This window comes from Cynocephalus volans, chromosome 3, assembly GCF_027409185.1.
Source record: "Cynocephalus volans isolate mCynVol1 chromosome 3, mCynVol1.pri, whole genome shotgun sequence".
Lineage (NCBI taxonomy): Eukaryota > Metazoa > Chordata > Mammalia > Dermoptera > Cynocephalidae > Cynocephalus > Cynocephalus volans.
Window position 1 is genome coordinate 116,469,289 of NC_084462.1, and position 21,114 is coordinate 116,490,402.

General features: G+C 38.8%; 2 protein-coding genes across 5 annotated transcripts in view; one reads left to right on the top strand and one right to left on the bottom strand.

Moving 5' to 3' along the window:
* Positions 1-21,114, top strand: part of NUBPL (NUBP iron-sulfur cluster assembly factor, mitochondrial) — a 227,801-nt gene that overhangs the window by 6,497 nt on the left and 200,190 nt on the right. The window lies entirely within an intron of this gene.
* On the bottom strand, positions 16,722-17,165 carry LOC134374088 (proteasome maturation protein-like). Its single transcript, XM_063092288.1, has one exon. The coding sequence runs from the start codon at positions 17,145-17,147 to the stop codon at positions 16,722-16,724; it is 426 nt and encodes a 141-aa protein (XP_062948358.1). The 5' UTR covers positions 17,148-17,165.

The window sequence follows — 21,114 nt, forward strand, 5'->3', positions numbered from 1 at the left end:
TCGGTGATAATTTCTTAACAGAGTAAGTAGGAAACTAATACATATAGGTAGTTAATTTGCTTAGTTCATTAATTTCCAAAGTTGCTTTCATATTTTATAGTTTAACTAGGTATACAATTCAAGGTTCAAAATAATTTTCTCTCTTAACTTTGAAATCAACATTCCATTTTTTTCTAGAATGCTAATGAAATGTCTGATGCTAGTCTGATTCATGTTCCTTTGTATTAACATGTGTTTTTTTCCCCCAAAGCTTTTAAGGTTTTCTTTAAGTCTTAAGTTTTAAAGTATCACAAATATGTATCTAGTTGTTGGCTTTAAAAATTTTTAACTGCTTGGAAAATTGGCTCTGCAGTATCGTGGCTTGAGTCTTTTTCAGCTTAGGGAAAATTTCTACTATTAATTGAATACTTTTTTGTGGTGTGTTTCTTCTCCGTACAGAAACCTATTAGGTAGATGTCAACTCTTTATACTTGGTAATTTTTCCTCTCATATTCTCTATCTCTTTGTTTTTTGCTCTGTGTTTTGAAAGATTTCTTAGACTTTTTCACACTGCTATATTAGATTTTAGTTGTTTTTTAGTCCTGAAAAATTTTTTTATTTAGAAATTATATTTTTTCCAATTTTTCAGAACTGCTATTTGTTTACAACTTGCTGTCCCTTAAAAAAAAAGTTTGTACCATTCTCTTGAGTCTCTCTGAGGATGCCAATTAAAAGTAACAAAAAATGTCTATCTTAAACACCTCTGTTGACTTAGGATGATAGTTCCAGTAATGTGGCCCTCTGACCAGCATAATCAGTATTACCTGGGAACTTGTAAAATATATAAAAATCTCAAGCCCTACCCCATCTACTGAATCAGAAACACTCTTTTTTTTTTCTTTTTTCAGGTGGTAGGAATGAGGACAGCTTCATCTTTAATGCTTATGTGTATGACAGGGAAAGTGGCAACAGGAAAGAAACAGCAGTTAGACTACTCTTGAATCACTTCCTTAGAAAGCATTTAGTATCTTAAAGTTTAGTGTTTTTAAACATGTTTGTAAAATCTCCCATAAGAAGATCTGTAGTATTCTGTAGAGGGTGTTTTTTTTTCTTTCATTTTTTGATATTTTGTAGCAAAGTTAGTGCAGAAATCAGGAAGAAAAAAGCCAAGAAATTTGAGCAGCATGTTGTGATAATGCTAAGATAATATGACTTACTACAGTATTTTATGATTGGCTACTATCTTGTCCTCTTTAATAAATATATAATACTTAAGAAAGAGAAATTTAATATAGCATATGTACTTGATTAGTAGTGTTTTTGATTAGGGAGCAGCATGCTTGTCTTAAATGATTTTTCTGAAATATGGTCTGCCAGAGGACTGTCTGAAAATGGAAAAGAGCTATACCAGTTCTGTATGATTTGTGTGTGTCTGGCATGATCCTGTGCTCTGTATTTCCCAACTTACGGTTTTATTATTATATTTATGTAGAGGACATGCCTGGCCTTTGGGAGAAGCTTAGGATTCCTCCTAGCCCTTCTTTTTGCCTGTGCTGATATAGATGGCTTAGGTTCATGGACATTTATAGGGAAGTGGTGCTAGGATGTGATACTTTTAAGGTGTTAATCTCAAGTAAGGGGGGTGTCTTTGGAGGTCTCTAGTGATTCATTACTATGTGAAGTCTTAATTATTCCATGGACCTCCTATTGTGAGAGGGATCTCTGACCTGTTTCTGCTTAAGCCAGTTTTGCTCAAGGCCTTGCTAACTATTTTCTCTCATCTTTTCTATGGGTTGGTGTCTTTTTCAGCATTGGAGTGGGAAGATCTAAGATAAGGCTGTAGGCCTAGGGGAAGCAGGTCCAGGAAGCTATTCATTTTGCTTTTCATGTTGGCCTTAGTAATCTCTGAAGAGGATTGTGTAAACCCCAGGGGGTATGTAAGCCAGTCCATTGGGATTTAGGAGAAATTTTTTTTTTCTATTTGTATTTTTATCTTATCTTTTTATGTTTTTTATGTATGCTTTATAATTTATACAATATTAGTATAGTAGCACTAATATAATTTATAAACAAATAAATGTATTAACATATATTGAGGATGTATGCTCAGATTTTTTTTTTTTTGACCTATTGGGTAAGATCAGAAAAGTGAGTGTCACTGGCCTCAGTAAAGAATTTCTGGGCTGTACGATATACCCAGTTCAGAAGAAGACTACTTTGTGGATTGAGGTAAAGGCCTTATTGGAATAGGGTGCAGATTTCCTCTGCCTTTTGTACTTTCCATTGGGATCATAGCTGGGTAGTATTGCAGATCAGAATTTGGGGATTCTGTGTGCTATGCACCTAAATGTTGCATCTGGTGGTGTGCGGGAGGCAGCTTATACTGGCTTGTGAGAGCTGATTGTTAAATTTTTAGGAAAATTGCAAAACAATTCATATTATGTTATTAGCTTGAAATAGGCCATGGTGGGACTATTTAAACCATGGAAGTTGGCAAACACTGAAAATCAAGCACCCAACCTCATCCTGAGCCAGTTGGTAAAAATTTACTGGTGCTCCACTGATCATACATATTGACAATCATATTTTTTGATTTTTCGTTTTTCTAAACCACCCTTATTATGGAACTCACTGTTTTGCAGTATAATTTGATGCACAGTGTGGAAGAGCACTGAGACTGGGAGAGGGAAACAAAGCCCATCAGAAACTGTTGATAAAAAAAAAAGAAACTGTTGATAAGCTCTGTGAGATTTCTAAGTCAATTCATTTCATTTTAGTTCAACAGATATTTATTGAGCACCTATAACATTCACTGCCAGACATCCTGGGACTAAAAAGAAAAATAAACATGCACTGTGAAAGCTTATAGTCTAAGACTACATTCACAAAAGTGTTTTGTATATATAAATGTGTGTATATATTTATATAAGTGTATTTACATCTGTGTCTATCAATTTCTACCTAACTTTTTTTGGTGGTATATAGCTGAAATTGGTTCAGAAGTATTGTTGGGCTAGGGCCCACAGACCCTTCAAACCTGTTGTATAGACTGGGTCACCAGATCCCTCACATGCCAGGCTGGGTCACCAGACCCCTCACATTGCAGGTCGCAAGCTAGGTAGTTGGGAATATCCTGGGAGCCGTTGGCAGGGTTGACAGGTTCATTTCAACATGAGCTCAGTCTTCAGTCCTCAGCTTCCTCAGCAGCAGCAGCTGCTGCCGCCTCCCTGGGGCCCTCCTGCCCCTCTGCCCTGGGGCATCTCGGGGGTGAGGGGAGTGAGAGGGCACTGTCATCAGAGCTACTCATCTTTTATACTTAAGGCCGATAACCCAGGAACACCTGGGTGCCCACGTGCATCCACAGACAATGGCTAAGGAACACCTGGGCGCACATGCACAGTTATCATTTACATCAAATGCTCGGCAAGATTCTGAACCCCCTGAGGGAGCCTGACCATTTACCTTCACTTTCCCTACAAGTAGTTTCTTCTGTGTTAATTAAAGCAACATTTAATAAGGTTTTATTATGCTTCATAACAGAGTAGACACACTTAGTACTCTTAAAGGTTTTGTGTTAGTGAAGAAAAAATGTGTTAAAATGATGAAATATATCCACGGTCAAATGCAGTAGTAAATCTACCCAAGATGACTAGCTTTTATTCCACAGAAAAAGTCTTTTTTTTTTTTTTCAGAGAGCATTTTTGTGAACATAATTGTATTTGATTTTCAAAGAAACATGTAATGCAATCCACATGGTATTTATCAGTTTTACAGTCTTTATTGATTCTGCCATATCCTTGCTACATTTCATCAGCCAGCAAATGTCCTTGTTTCTATCTCTGCAATATTTTTCTATTATGCATCATTCTATTTCCACTATTCCCACTTTAATAAAGGCTCACATTGCTTCTTTTTGGCTCATTTATTCATTTATACCTCAAATATTTATTGAGTGCCTACTCTGTTTCAAGCACTATGTTAATTTGGAGGATACAGAAATGAATGGGACATACAGTCCCTGCCTGTGAGGAACTCACAGACTAGCAGACTACTGCAATGTCCTCTTACCTACCCATGCTCAGATACTTTCAGTACTTAATGCCAGATTATTCTTACTGTTGGAATCACCTTACTTCTGACTTATCAGAGTCACAGCTGAATGCCTTTGTGGTATTCAAGATCCTCTATCACCTGGCTCCAATTTACTTCTCTAGGTTTATCTTCAGCTATTCTAAATCGTTCCTGTGCTCTAGCTAATCTGGGTTACTTGCCAAAGCCAGCTGGATATGCTACATTCTTGATTACTTACAGTCTTTTTTCTATATTTTTACTGGAATGTCCTCATCACCTTTCTTTGGCTTTTTATATGTTCTGTCTTCCAGGCTGCTCTGTATGGCTGTACTGGTTACATTCTGCACAAGTCGAGGTGCTCGAGTGATGACAGATATCCAGACTACCCTCCTCTTGATGTGCACCTGTGGTCTGCTTTCTGTTTCACACAAAGGCGCTGTATGAGTTAGTCTTGCCCTGAGGGGCAGCTCAGTGAAGTATTCCCTGAAATCCCCTCAAGTGAGAATCCTTCTGTGTTTATTGAAGTCCTGTAGCACTGTTTATTTGTGTTATTGCACTCATCCAGCCATTCTGGTAATTTTTATAACAACAAATAACTAACATTTATTGACCATTTATTATATGTCAAACACTGTTACAAGTGCTCTACCTTGATTATTTTAATCCTCATGACATGGTTCTTAGCTCATTTACTCTCCATAGCAACCATATGGGAATAAGTACTATTATGATCCTCATTGTAGGTGAGGAAGCAGAAGCATCTAGAGGTTAAGTAATTTGCCCATGGTCACCCGGGAAGTAAATGGCATTGCTAAGATTTGAATGCCAACCTAGATACTGTGCTGTTAACCTGCTTGCTATATTGCTCCTATTTTAGCAAGATTCTTATGATTAAGAACTGGGTTCTCTTCATCCTTGACTACCCTCAGCAGCTAGCACAGTGCCTTATGACTTAAGAAATACACAGTAAATGTTTGCTTTGTGGATGAATTGAGTGCATAGACAGATTACACAGTATGTAAGTGCAAAGTTTTATTTTGTTTTGCTTTGTTTTTTGAGGAGTGGTGTGATGGGAAGGGAGCATTTATTGTGATCTTGTGGCCTACACACTTCTTTTCCTGCTTCTTAAAGGATAGTGTGCTCCATGGTTCTACTTGGTGCTCTTCTCATTTTATAGTCTACCAAGTAATCTCATCTTTTGCCATTGCCTCGGTTACTACTCACGTGTCCTTGACTCCAAATGCATCACCAGCCTGATATCTCTCCTGGGTACCAGTCGTGTCTAGTTTTCTGCTGTAGATGTCCACTTAAACACTTTACAAGCACTTCAAACTCAGCATGTGTAAAACCAAACTCTTCTATAACTGTCTTTGTCTTATGGGTGTAGTACAGTTCCCTCCCTTCCCCACTTCAATCACCTGTTACTGCTGCTGCTACCACTTGAAGCTTTATAGAATATGTCCTCTCATTTCGTTCCTTAATGACACTGCCTTATTTGGGCCCTTATTATGGATCTTCTGTGATGCCTTCTCTCACTGTTCTGGCATTAGTTGATCCCTATTTTCTATTTTCTCTGCTATGATGCTTCAAGGAAAGGAATAACACATATTATTTTAGAAGGGATTTTTTATTTATCTCCTCTGCTGGTTTGTGAACCTTTTGGGGACAATGCTTTTGATCTTGTTTTTTTTTTGTTGTTGTTGTTGTTTTTTAATCCTCAGTGCGTAGTCTAGTGATAGCACATAGTAGGCTCATGATAAGTACTGATAAAAAGAGTGGAACATGTTAAGTGAAGAGTGCTTGTGAATAAGTAAATATTTACATATATAAATAATATATACAGCAAATTCCAAGTTTTGGATTAGTTGTGTACAGTTCAGTGTACTTCATGCTTTTTTCCCTGAGCGAATGAAATAATAAAAATCTAAATGGGATAATGTATGTGAAGTGCTCAGCACAATGGTTGACCCATATTAAGTTCTAAGTAAACATTTAGTATTGGTAGCTAAATAAAAGCTTTTGGAAAGTAATATTTCAAAATAAAAGTTGATGTGCATTTATTTAGCAAAACTTACAAGTTCTTGCTTATTTTCTATTGCTAGTATGAATCACTTCCTAGAATTTTAATTGAACTTAATGATGGAAAAGGAAAGCAATATTATCTTCAAAGAGTTTGTTTCTTTGGTTATTTATTTTTTTATTGATGTTTAGCTCAAAATATTTATTTTTTCCCTTGATCACATGTCTTTACACTTATTTTTTCCAGATGTACTGCTTTTTTAACAAATTATTATGAGTGGTACTTTGAACATAATTAAGATTATCTTAAGCCTTTCAAGTTCTGTGATTATGTTAGGGCAGATTAGGAAGTTTTAGTTCAGTATTTAGGTTTTGGTTTTGAGAAGTTCAACAATCTTGGAACAGAGCATATTATGTACTACCACTTATAACACTATGATTTTCTTCATTAGTGGATATGAGTATAGCAGTTAACAGTCTGGCTTTTTGGTATCATACAGATCTGGGCTTGATCTTGGCTCTGCCTTTTGTGAAATGTGTGACTTTTGCTTGTAGCTACCTCATAAGGTTATGAGTATTAAAGGAGATGCTACATATAAAGGGCTTAGCATGGTGTCTTGCATATAGTAAATGCTAATGAGAGCTGTTCTTATTAGCTATTATAGTACTCCAAATGCCAGAGTGTACATATTATTATTACCTGGAATATTATTATGTGAATTTGGACTAAATATGAATGAAACTGTTTCTCACAATTATAAATGGGAAGTCCTGATGTATACCATTTGGTTTAAGTTCATAAGATTGGGGCCTCATCCTTTCTTTAATGCCAGTCTTGTAAAGGCATTATGCTTTGTTAAATTAACCTGTTCTGAATGTATTTTACTATAACTTGGAAGTATAAACAACAGGTATTTCTTATGAAACAACAATTTGTTTCATTATTATGGTTAGCCTTTTTGAAGGAAGGGTACACTATTTGTGTTGAAAATATAGTTATTTAAAAAAAAAATATATATATATATAGTTATTTAAAGCCACATGAGGACTGGGGCAAAAATTCAGATCCAGAAGGAAAAATAGCAAATTCATTATATTTTGCTTTTCGTTTTTCAATTCAAAGATAATTCTTGATAAGAAATGTGTTTTATATTTATGAGTGCATTCAAATGCACAAATTTTTACATATACTGATAGACTCTGAAAATATGTTTGTAATTATAGAGCAAAAAGTCTGTACTGAAAGTAACAATTTCTTTTAGGATAAGAAATGGGAATATTTTATCATCGTTGATGAATTTTCTTATAAATTTTTGATAATTGTGATATCTGCACATACATATTCATACATACAGTCACTGAATGTTTATTGAGGGCCTGTCATCTCCTAGGTGCTCTGCTTGGCATGGGGGATACAAAGTTGAAAAAGCTCTGTGCCTGTCCTCATTTAGTTAATTTATAGCTCTAGTGATTGTTTGAGAGATCGTCATTTCCAGTTTGTGCCAGGCTCTTTGTATGACTTGATTCATTGATTGTCTCCATTCTACTTCTCATTTATCACAGATGTGCTTCCAAATCATTCGAACTCCTCAAAAGTCTTCTATCCTGTTCCAGTTTCTTCATACCCAACACATGGTCTTGCTTCCTATTCCACATGAAAAATGGGCTTTTCATTGGTAGCTTCTTTAACATTCTTTCCCTCTTTCAAGTGTGTCTCTTTCTGTAGTCATCATTACTTCCTTTCTCTCCTGCCTCAGAGAAAGAGATGTCCAGTCCTGAGCCCTATCCAGGGCTCTTGATCCTTTGTTTCCTGCCTCTTCTAGGACTTTGACTCATTAATTCCTTTTTATCTTTGGTTTCTCTTTACTAATTTCTTCCCCTTGGTTTATAGACCTACTCATCTTACTCATACACACTGAGAAATATAAATATGTATTTGCTGGGTGAGTGAGTGGATAAGCAGAACTTCTTTAACCCTGCTTCCCTCTCAAGCTTCTACCCTCTCTGTTACTTTCCTATTTCAGCCATACTTGAGAGCATAGTCTACACTGGCTGTGTCAGTTTACCCAGTTCTTATTCATTTTTCACCTTCTGTAATTTGACTTCTTATCACCATGCTATTGAATTTCTTCTCTCCTAGTTACCAGCAGTCTGCCAAATATATTTGTTCCCTTTCTCTCTTGATTCTGCCTGATTTCCTGCTACATTTGATACTGTCGACCAGCAGTGCTGACACCTTAGAGAATCTTTATCTGCCTGGTTTTCAGATTCTTTCTTGATTCTTCTCTCTCTGACCCACTCAGTTTCCTCTCTAACTTTCCTATTACTCTATACCTATACCTTCTTATTTTTCTCCATCATGCACCCTTTTTTTGTTTTCATATACTGCTTCTTCAGCTTCTACCTCTTTTTAAAATTCCAGACCCTTGATCCTAAGATGGTGGTGGCTGCGGTGGTTGGCGCGGAGTAGCTGAGGTGGAAAAGGCGGCCACTGGGCCTTAGGCAGCCGGGAAACTTGTGGACCTTCCTCTTGCCGTCTCTTAAGGGAGGACCGCTGCTGGTGGCCGGTCGTCGGGGCTGACCGCCACTTTGCCCTTGGCAGGAGAGGCTGCCTCATTTACAGGCAACAGCTTTGAAGTATGGAGCAGGAAAAGAACTGTTTCTTAGCTGCAAAAGCGAGTCTCTAAACAGGGAACACGGTGCCGGGGCTGCTGTTGTCGCTGGCAGGATCCCGGAGGCCAGGGCTGCGCTGAAGGCGGCCAGCTGCCCTATTCAGGATTCGAGGTTTCAGGCCAGCATAAAAGAAGATTCCTGGGAGCTCCCGAGCAGCGCCGCGGGACCGAGTGAGCAGCCCGAGGCAGAGGTGGCCGAGCACGGGGATGGTGATGACGCAGAGGCAGAGAGGGAGCTGCCCGACCCGGCACAGCCCTGTGAGTGATCCCCGGCCCGGCCCGGCCCTGTTCAGGGGGCGGGTGCCTGCCCGGCTTCCGCCTGCCCCACCGGGCCACTCACTTCCCCGGGGCTGCCTCCATTTTCTCAGGTGGTGGCAGTTCTGGCCCAGCTAGGCCAAGCCTGTCCTCCTTGCCCGGCTCGGCTCCTCACTGAGCCTTCCCACTTGCTTGCCCCGGCACGGGGCTTCCCGGGGCCTGCGGGCCGGCCTCCCCTCCCACTCCCTCCGCGGTTCTCTGGCGGGGCTGGTGGTGTGGGGCGTCCCCGGCCAGTGTCGGGAGGGCAAGGAAGTACGGGCTGGGCCGACTGTCACTCCACCGCACCCTGGGCTCCGGCCCCCGGTAAACTTCCTGTTACCGGGAGGCAGATACCATCTCTGCGGCCACCAGTTCGGAAAAACACCTAACCGATTTCTGGTTAGGAATAGTGTGGTCGGAGAGTTCCAGAGTTCGCTTGAACCTGCCGGAGAGCTGACTGCGGGCGGGCACCGGACTCGGTCCACGCCAGGGGGATTCAGAGGTGAACCGTGTGCTGCAGGCTCCTCCCCTGAGGAGCTCACGCTCTGGTGTGGGAGATAAGACAAGTACACAAATAACCGCGATACCAGGAGGAAGGTGATAAGTCCCAAGAAAGATCTACACAGTGCTACAAAGGCACCCAGAGCGACCGGTCGTCTGCGCCTAGCAGAAACCTGGTAGACTTCCTGGGCAAGGCGGTGCCAAGCAGGGTCTTGAAGGCCCAGCTGATAGATGAGGGCTGCAGAAGACACGTCCCAGCCCAGCCCAGTGCGCACAGAGCGGGGAGACGTCCGGCTAGGGAGGCAGAGACTCGACAGAAACCACACACCCTGTGGGGTCGCCACTGCGTGATCCAACAGCCCGGGCCAGAGTGCAGGGAACAGGGAGAAGTCCTGCATGGGAAGTGGAAGCTCAGCAGAGACCACACACCCTGCGGTACCGCCCCGTGATCCAGCAGCCCAGCAGAGTCCAAGCTGACCAGAGAGGTGGCTCCCCGGAGAGGCCCAAGACCCGAGGCAACCACACACACAAGGCACTAGAGGCCAACTGAGCAGTCATGGAGGTAGCCATACCAAATTGGCAACCACAGCAACATCTTAGTTAGTCAGTAGTCTCAAAACGGTGGACTGTGAAACCCCCTGCCACAATGAATAAACATCAAAAAAAAGATACCAGAAATACAAAAAATCAAGAAAGTATACCACCAAAAGTTAATAAATCTCAAACTCTAGATCCTGTAGAACAAGAAGCCCTTGAAATGACTGACAAGGAATTTCGACTGGTAATTCTAAGGAAACTGAATGAGATACAAGAAAACTCAGCTAGATATCTTGATGAAATGAGGAAAAGTATACAGGACCTGAAAGAGGAAATGTAAAAGGGAATCAATGTCCTGAAAAAAAATGTAGCAGAACTTGCTGAACTGAAGAAGTTATTCAGCGAAATAAAAAACACAACAGAGAGTTTGACCAGCAGGCTTGTCGAAGTTGAAGAGAGAACCTCTGAACTTGAAGATGGGCTGTTTGAAATAACACAAGCAGACAAAAAAAAGAAAAAAGAATCAAAGACAATGAAGAAAATCTGAGAGAGATATCAGACAACCTTAAGCACTCAAATATCCAAGTCATGGGTATCCCAGAAGGGGAGGAAAATGGAGATTCCATGGAAAACATATTCAACAAAATAGTGGCAGAAAACTTCCCAGGTATAGGAAAAATCACAGATCTTCAGATCCAGGAAGCTCAACGGTCTCCAAACGTATTCAAACCAAAAGGCCCTCTCCAAGACATGTTATAGTGAAATTGACAAAACTCAGAGACAAAGAGAGAATCTTAAAAGCTGCAAGAGAGAAGCGTCAAATCACCTATAAGGGAGCCCCAATCAGGCTAACATCAGACTTTTCATCACAAACCCTAAAAGCTAGAAAGGAATGGGATGATATATTCAAAATACTAAAAGACAAAGATTGCCAGCCAAGAATACTCTACCCTGCAAGGCTATCCTTCCGAAATGAAGGGCAAATAGTATATTTCTCAGACAAACAAAAACTGCGGGAGTTCACTACCACACGACCACCCTTACAAGAAATCCTCAAGAGAGTACTCGGTTTGGTTCCTGAAAAATAACTACCACTGCCATAAAAACCCAAGAAAAATCAATACCCACTAGTATAATAAAAATGGAATTCATGAAGAGAAAGCAAACAAACAAAAACGCTATCTACAACCTGAGAAAACAACAAACACAGAAACCAAACAGTAAATCAGAAAGCAAGGAACAAAAGACACCTAAGAAAACCAAACAACCAATAAAATGCTAGGAATAAATCAACACCTTTCAATAGCAACTCTTAATGTAAAAGGCTTAAATTCCCCAATCAAAAGACACAGACTGGCTGACTGGATTAAAAAGGAGGACCGAACTATATGCTGCCTACACGAGACCCACCTCACCCATAAAGATTCACATAGACTTAAGAGTGAAAGGATGGAAAAAGATTTACCATGCAAACAGAAAAGAAAAACGAGCTGGATTAGCTATTCTTATATCTGACAAAATAGACTTTAAACTAAAAACCCTAAAAAGAGACAATGAGGGACACTACTTAATGATAAAAGGACTGATCCATCAAGAAGACATAACAATCATAAATATGTACGCACCCAATGTTGGAGCAGCCAGATTTATAAAACAAACTCTATTAGACCTAAAGAAGGAAATAGACACTAATACCATAATAGCAGGGGACCTGAACACCCCACTGTCAATATTAGACAGATCATCTAGGCAAAGAATCAGTAGAGAAACACAAGATCTAAACAAGACTCTAGACCAGTTGGAATTGGCAGATATCTACAGAGCATTCCATCCAACAACCTGAGAATATTCATTCTTCTCATCAGCACATGGATCATTCTCCAGGATAGATCACATATTAGGTCACAAATCAAGTCTCAATAAATTCAAAAGAATTGGAATTATCCCATGTATTTTCTCAGACCACAATGGATTAAAACTAGAAATTAATAACAAACGAAACTCTGGAAACTATACAAACACATGGAAATTAAACAGCATTCTACTTAATGATATATGGGTCCAAGAAGAAATCAAGCAGGAAATCAAAAAATTTCTTGAAACTAATGAAAATAATGATACATCATACCAAAACCTGTGGGATACTGCAAAAGCAGTACTGAGGGGGAAATTTATTGCTTAAATGCTCACCTCAGAAGAATGGAAAGATGGCAAGTGAACAACCTAACACTTCACCTTAAAGAACTAGAAAATCAAGAACAATCCAAACCTAAAGTTAGCAGACAGAAAGAAATCATTAAGATCAGAGCAGAAATGAATGAAATTGAAACCCAAAAGACAATACAAAAGATCAATGAATCAAAAAGTTGGTTTTTTGAAAAGATAAATAAAATTGACAAACCATTAGCATGGCTAACAAAAAAAAAGAAGAGAGAAGATTCAAATAACAAAATTAGAAATGAAAAAGGCGATGTTACAGCTGTTTCATCTGAAATACAAGGAATCATTCGAGACTACTATAAACAACTCTACGCCAACAAATTTGAAAATCTGGAGGAAATGGATAAATTTCTGGACACACACAAGCTCCCAAAACTGAACCATGAAGATGTAGAAAATCTGAACAGACTAATAAAAATAAAGGAGATTGAAGCTGTTATCAGAAGGCTCCCAACAAAGAAAAGCCCAGGACCAGATGGATTCACAGCAGAATTTTACCAAACATTCAAAGAGGAATTGACACCGATTCTTTACAAAGTAGTCCAAAAGATTGAAACAGACGCAAATCTACCAAACTCATTCTATGAAGCAAACATCATCCTGATACCAAAACCAGGTAAAGATATAACCAAAAAAGAAAACTACAGGCCGATATCCTTGATGAATATAGATGCAAAAATCCTCACTAAAATACTAGCAAACAGAATACAGCAACACATACGTAAAATTATTCACCACGATCAAGTGGGATTCATCCCAGGGATGCAAGGTTGGTTCAACATACGCTAATCAATAAATGTGATACACCATATTAATAAAGTCAAACACAAGGACCATATGATCATCTCTATAGATGCTGAAAAAGCATTTGATAAAATTCAGCACTCATTCATGACAAAGACCCTCTATAAGTTAGGTATAGAGGGAAAGTATCTCAACATAATTAAAGCCATATGTGACAAACCCACTGCCAATATCATCCTGAATGGGGAAAAGCTGAAAGCTTTTCCTTTAAGAACAGGAACTAGACAAGGATGCCCACTCTCACCACTCCTATTCAACATATTTTTGGAAGTACTAGCCAGAGCAATCAGAGAAGAGAAGGAAATAAAGGGCATCCAGATTGGGAAAGATGAAGTCAAACTGTTCCTGTTTGCAGATGACATGATCCTATATATCGAACAGCCTAAATCCTCTACAAAAAAACTCTTGGAATTGATAAATGATTTCAGCACAGTAGCAGGATACAAAATCAACACACAAAAATCAGTAGCATTTCTTTTCTCCAATAGTGAACATGCAGAAAGAGAAATCAAGAAAGCCTGCCCATTTACAATAGCCACCAAAAAAATAAAATACTTAGGAATTGAGTTAACCAAGGAGGTGAAAAATCTCTATAATGAGAACTACAAACCACTGCTGAGAGAAATTAGAGAGGATACAAGAAGATGGAAAGATATCCCATGCTCTTGGATTGGAAGAATCAACATTGTGAAAATGTCCATACTACCCAAAGTGATATACAAATTCAGTGCAATCCCCATCAGAATTCCAAAATCATTTTTCTCAGAAATGGAAAGAACTATTCAGACATTTATATGGAACAATAAAAGACCACGAATAGCCAAAGCAATGTTCAGCAAAAAAAATAAAGCTGGAGGCATAACACTACCTGACTTTAAGCTATACTACAAAGCTATAATAACCAAAACAGTATGGTACTGGCATAAAAACAGACACACTGACCAATGGAATAGAATAGAGAATCCAGAAATCAACCCACACACTTACTGCCATCTGATCTTTGACAAAGGCACCAAGCCTGTTCACTGGGGAAGGGACTGCCTCTTCAGCAAATGGTGCTGGGATAACTGGATATCCATATGCAGGAGAATGAAACTAGACCCATACCTCTCACCATATACTAAAATCAACTCAAAATGGATTAAGGATTTAAATATATACCCTGAAACAATAAAACTTCTTAAAACATAGAAGAAACACTTCAGGAAATAGGACTGGACACAGACTTCATGAATACGACCCCAAAAGCATGGGCAACCAAAGGAAAAATAAACAAATGGGATTATATCAAACTAAAAAGCTTCTGCACAGCAAAAGAAACAATTAACAGAGTTAAAAGACAACCAACAGAGTGGGAGAAAATATTTGCAAAATATACATCTGACAAAGGATTAATATCCAGAATATATAAGGAACTCAAACAACTTTACAAGAAAAAAACAAGCAACCCAATTAATAAATGGACAAAAGAGCTAAGTAGGCATTTCTCTAAGGAAGATATACAAATGGCCAACAGACATATGAAAAAATGCTCAACATCACTCAGCATCCGGGAAATGCAAATCAAAACCACACTGAGATACCATCTAACCCCAGTTAGGATGGCTAAAATCCAAAAGACTCTGAAAGATAAATGCTGGTGAGGTTGCGGAGAAAAAGGAACTCTCATACATTGTTGGTGGGACTGCAAAATGGTGCAGCCTCTATGGGAAATGGTATGGAGGTTTCTCAAACAATTGCAGATAGATCTACCATATGACCCAGCTATCCCACTGCTGGGAATATACCCAGAGGAATGGAAATCATCAAGTCGAAGGTATACCTGTTCCCCAATGTTCATTGCATCACTCTTTACAATAGCCAAGAGTTGGAACCAGCCCAAATGTCCATCATCAGATGAGTGGATACGGAAAATGTGGTACATCTACACAATGGAATACTACTCAGGTATAAAAACGAATGAGTTACTGCCTTTTGCAACAAAATGGATGGACCTTGAGAGAATTATATTAAGTGAGACGAGTCAGGCACAGAAAGAGAAATACCACATGTTCTCACTTATTGGTGGGAGCTAAAAATTAATATATAAATTCACACACACAAAAAACCGGGGGTGGGGGGTGGGGAAGAAGATATAACAACCACAATTACTTGAAGTTGATATGACAAGCAAACAGAAAGGACATTGTTGAGGGGGTGGGAGGAGAGGGAGGAGGGAGGGAGGTTTTGGTAAGGGGCAACAATAATCAACCACAATGTATATTGACAAAATAAAAGTTAAAAAAAAAATAAATAAAATTAAAAAAAATAAATAAATAAAATTACAACTGAGAAGGCCCCCGCCCTGGGGAGGATATAAATTCATTTTGTAAGGTCAAATAAAAAAAAAAAAAAAAATCCAGACCCTTATTTTCAGTAGTTTATTCAACATCTCCATTTGGTGTTCTACAGATATGTCAGATTTAAATGATCTAAATGGAACCAGCATAATTTTCTTCCTCTCTAAAGTCTCGTGTTCCTGTATTCCTTAATTGTTCACTTATGTGTTACTACCACCTGTTTCAGTTATTGATAGATGTATAACAGATCCTTAACTTAGTGATGTAAAGCAATAATCATTTTATCATGCTCACAGATTCTGTGGGACAGGAATTTGGCCAGAGCACAGCAGGGATATCTTACCTTTGTTCTGTGATGTTTGGGGCTTCAGTTGGGAAGACTCAAATGGCTAGGGGCTGGAATTAATCTGGAGGCTCTTCACTCACATGCTTGTCACCTGGACTGGGATGACTTGAAGGCTGAGTTCAGCTGGGATTGTGGATTGGAGTACCTTTACATGGCTGCTACATGTTGCATAGGCTTCCTCACAGCATCACAACCTCAATATAGTTGGACTTCTCACTTGGTGGCTGAGATCTCCAAGAGTTAGTGTTCCAGTGAATAAGGAGGAAACTGTATAGCCTTTTGTAAACTAGCGTTGGTAGCCAGGCTGGATTCTTGGTTGAAGTAGTCATGTGCTTTTCCAGATACAAGGAGAAGGGACATAGAGCTCACTACTGATGGGAAGGGTATCAAAAACTTTGAAAGGTTGACATCATCGTTGTCTTTCATCTCTCCCATTCCATTTCACTTCTGTATGTCACCAAGTGCTGGCCTTTTTTATTCAAGAAATATTTTTTTCCCTCCATTATGAGATTTTTATCATCTTTCACTTGAGAGTTTTCTGTAACCTCTTAATTGGCCTATTTAACCTCTCCTGCCTTGAATTAAATGATTGCTCATATTGATTGTAACATAGCTCCTACTGAATACAGGTCTCTGCCCAAATTGTTTAGCTTACTTCTAAAAGGCTGGTGCTACCCAGCTTTCTACTCTGTACATGACTTTGCTGGTGCTGCTCCTTTGCATTGACTGTCCTCTTTGCCTTCTTCACCAGTTCCTCCTCAGGTCTCAGATTGGATGTCACTTCCTCTGTGAAGCCTTCTTAGTGGCCTCAAGTAATGTCACTTCCTTTTCTATTAGTTCATATATTTATTTATTTTTGTTTTTTTTTCATGTGTAAAGTACTTTTAATGTTGAGTACATAAAATGCTGTCCCTCTATATTCATGAACCACACACTGTATTACAGTAAACCGAGTTTATATTCCACCATCAAGTGTGGTTCTCCCATTAGTTCACATTGTGATGGATCATTAAGAATATCTTCAAACCCAATAGTCTCATCATTACCCCTCAAAATATCCAGGGAAAGGTTTGAGCTTGAAAGAAACGGAAGATGCTGAACCTGCTCTCCTGCCTTGAATTCCATTTGTAATTTTAGTGGAGCAGACAGACCCTGGATGTTTCTCAGTGTGGAAAAATTCATTTTATCTTGGTTGAGCTGGAAATTTTTTTCTGATAATTCAAGAGGATGACTAGGCAAAAGTTCATTTTTCATACAAGAAAAACCTTTCTGAAGAAGATTATGACTTTCAAAAGGTCCACTTGCTGAAAGTTCAGTAACTGGAATACTGTCCTTCAGCTGAGATCCAAGTCCTCTGGCATTCATCTTCAACCCTGCTCTGCAAACAGCTTCTCCGTGTGGTTCTTGGTTCATATATTTATAACCTGCCATTGGAGTGACCATGACTTCCATGAAGTCAGAGATTGCGTCTTAAATCATCTGCCACTATTTCTTGGCCCATCATTACATATTCAATAAATGCTTGCTAAGTGATTGAAAACAGATTACACTTTGGTGGAATTTCCCAAAGGTTTGAATGAGTTACTGGGTTTTTAAAAAATGTCCATAAAATTACCAAGGAGTCATTTTTGCCTTGGGAGGATTATGCTTAGAGAAGATTTTTAAATAATAGAGTTTACATGCTATGCTTTAACATTTTTATTTCAGTTAAAACATATACAGCAAAACCCAAAAACTTATGTTTGAAATGTTATTCTTATGTGCAAAAAAATTTAGGGAAGTGGACACGTATCAGACTTACAACAAGCTTTGATAAGATTAAAGGCTATGAGAAAAAAATTGAAATCAGAACAGTATTGCTTTTGGTTGTGACATTTTAAAGCTTTAATTTTGGCCATGAAATATATTTCACATGATAGATTTCATTCCAGCCTTTTTCCTTCTGGTCAGGAACGTGTGATAGTTCACTTTTGGCAGTTACACTGTGTGAAAGGGCTGGGGTCAGCATGGCTGTGCAGAAATGGGTCAATGAGTGTTCAGATGAAAGAGAAAAAACACTTTTAAAGAGCCTTTGTTTATTGTTGGTGTAATAAAACAAAATAATTATAAGCTTGAACCTCTTACCATGTTCTTGCTTCTTCCATCTCTCAAATGCTTTGCCAAATTAACCACATCAACCAATTTAGCGGAAAATGGATTGCTGTTTTAAATAGTTCTTTAGCAATTATTCTTAAGAAGCTTCTTCAGAAAGTCTCTCTCTCTCTTCTTATCTTCCCCAAAGGACATAAGTCTCCCTGGTACTTCTGTAAAAATCTTCAGTGGCTACTTAAAGAGAGCAGGCAGCATGTTCTACTTCAGGGAGTGATAAAGTACAACCACCTATTTTTCAGCGGAGCTGGAAGGAAGAACTCTATCTACTGTTACTTTAAAAGATGATTTTATTACTGTCAGGACAGATAACAAGCTAGGATTTGCTTAGAGCAATAAATGACAAGTTGGATTACTGCCTGTGGCTCTTAAACAATGTCACATTCTTGAATTAAGGGAGGAAATTACTCAGGTAGGTTTTGAAGGCAGTGTAGATCTCCAGCATGGAGATAGGGTTGCTCTCTTTAGATTTTTCTTAATTAGAACAGGAAACACACGCTTTTCAAACTTTGGAACAGCCTTTGCTGTTTGGAACACCCTTTGCCAGTCAGCCCTGGAAATTGACCAACGCACTTCTCCTATCCTTTGGACTGTTTGGGGTGACTTAAATACAAGATGGCTAATGTGTCTAATCCTATTCTCCACATATGCATTTTCTTTAAAAATTATTTAAAATACAGCTAACTTAAGGGAGAATAGGATATTGTATCATGTTTCCATAAGGCTATTTAAAACAGTCTATGCAACTGAAGAGTATCCTGGCCAAGAAACATTAATGCAGATTCTCCTTCCTGATGGACTTAATTCCACTGGTTTGTGATTTTGTTGGTCGGCCTCTGTGCTTATATGCATGCATATTTATACATTATAAATATATTTAGTATTTAGAATAACAAATGCTAAATTTCCATTTACCTTCTTAGTGACGGAGAGGGACTTGTCATAAAAATAAAGGCATGGGAATTATTTTATCATACCATTGCCAAGTGAAATGTGGTCTAAGTGATGGTGTCAAGAGACATAAAGTTAAAAGCATCTGTGAGCAGTTAGGGTAATTAAATATTCAGATATTGCAGACATACTAGCACATCTTTCGAAATGACCAGTCTATGGCTAAAAAGTTCAGGAAGTTTTTATATTTATGGTAATCTTCAGATGTCTGAACCTTGACAGTTCCTCCTCTTCCCTTAGTGAGGAACTAGTGAACAGAGGAGAAAGATCTGAGCAGAAACTATCAGGGGAGTTACCTGGTGCTGATAGAAGAGTGTTTTTTAATTAGTTAATTTAAAAATTGAGGTGAAATTCATATTGGTAGAAGTGTTTTTGTGTTGTGAATGACACCTATTGCATTGTGAAGGGTTTGTTCCACTTTCAAGGTGTGACCATGATTGAAAAGGCAAAATGGGAACTTGGATGATGGAGGTTTCCTCTTGGTTGTTTCAAATAACATGCTTTCCTTTGATGTCCAATAAAGTCTATTTGTATGAAATGAAAATGTGGGCTATAATACTCAGTTCTTCTACACATAAAAGTAATTTTATTCAATCATTACAGAATTTTCTGAGTACTTAGCATGTGCTAGGCACTTTTCTGGATCCTGGAGATGTAGTGATAACAAAAGTCAGTTTCTGTCTTTATAGAGTTTGCAGTCTAGTGGAAGTGATATAATAAACATATACTTTGAAGTAGTAATAAGAGTTATGAAAAATAATAAAGCATTGAGAGGTGCTATTTTAGATAGGGTTGTCAGGGAGGGGATCTCTTGAAGACTTGCTGTTTGAGCAGAGGTCTGAATGCATTGGGAAACTAGGCCATGGGAAGGACAAAAGCCCTGAGGTGGAATCCTTTTGGATTGTTTGAAGAACGGGAGGAAGGTCAGTGGACAAGACTGGACTAGGGGAGAGGTAGGCAGAGGCATGTCATACAGAGCCTTATAAACCATGGTGGAAATGTAGATTTTTTTTTCTGAGTACAGCATAGTGGATTTTTGACCAGGGTAGTGACGTGGTCTAATTTACTCCTTAAAAGGATCCAGCTGTCATGTAGAGATTAGATTATAAGGGAATAGGAATGGAAGCAGAGATTAGCGAGTAGCTAATGCAGGAATCTAGGCTAAAGATGATGGTTTGGACGGCAGTGGTAGAGGGAGTGATAAGTATTTGGGTTCCAAGAATATTTTGAAGATAGAGCCAGTAGGATTTGCTGATGAATTGGATGTGGATGGTGAAGGAAAGAGATAGTTTTGTTTTGTTTTTTGTATAGTAAAATATACATAACAGAAAATTGACCATTTTAACCATTTTTAAGTGAACAGGTCAGTGGCATTAAGTACATTCCTACTGTTGTGTAACCATCACCGCCATCTGTCCTCAGAACTACCCATTCCCCTAACCCCAGCCCCTGGTAACCACCAATCGACTTTCTGTGTCTATAATTTGACTTTTCTAGATACCTCATATAAGTGGAATCATACGAAATTTGTCCTTTTGTGCCTTATTTCACTTAGCAAAATGTTTTTAGGGTTCATTATGTAGCATATATCAGAATTTCATTTGTTTTTGTGTTCTTTGGTTTTGGTTTTAGCAGCTGTGTGAATGGTAGTGAAATTTCCTGAGATGAAGGTTTTTGAAGGAGAGTTGGGTGTTAAAATCAGTTCTTGTACACATGTTACATTTAAAATGCCCAGTAGACACCCAAATGGATATGTTGAGTAAGTCCAAAGCTCAGTGGAGATGTTGGGGCTGGAGATTTAAATTTGGGTGTTGTCAGAGTGGGTATTTAAAGCTATGGAACTGAGTAACATCACCTCAGAAGTAAGAGTAGATTTGAGAAAATGGTCTTTTAACTAGTGATACAGTTGAAAATTGTGGGCCGGCCCTGTGGCTCACTCGGGAGAGTGCAGCGCTTGCAGTGCCGAGGCCACGGGTTCGGATCCTAAATGGGGATGGCCGATGCACTCAGTGGTTGAGTGTGGTGCAGACCACACCAAGCCAAGGGTTATGATCCCCTTACCGGTCAAAAAACAAACAAACAAAAAACCCCAAAACAAACAAAGAAGAAAATTGAAAAATTGACATTGGTTTAAAATGTTCTGATTCGTATAGCACATTGGTCTGAGGCAGTTGTTTGCTTGTTATTTCATTAGCCAATTCCATTATTTTCTTTGGCTTAAAATAGTGGTAAC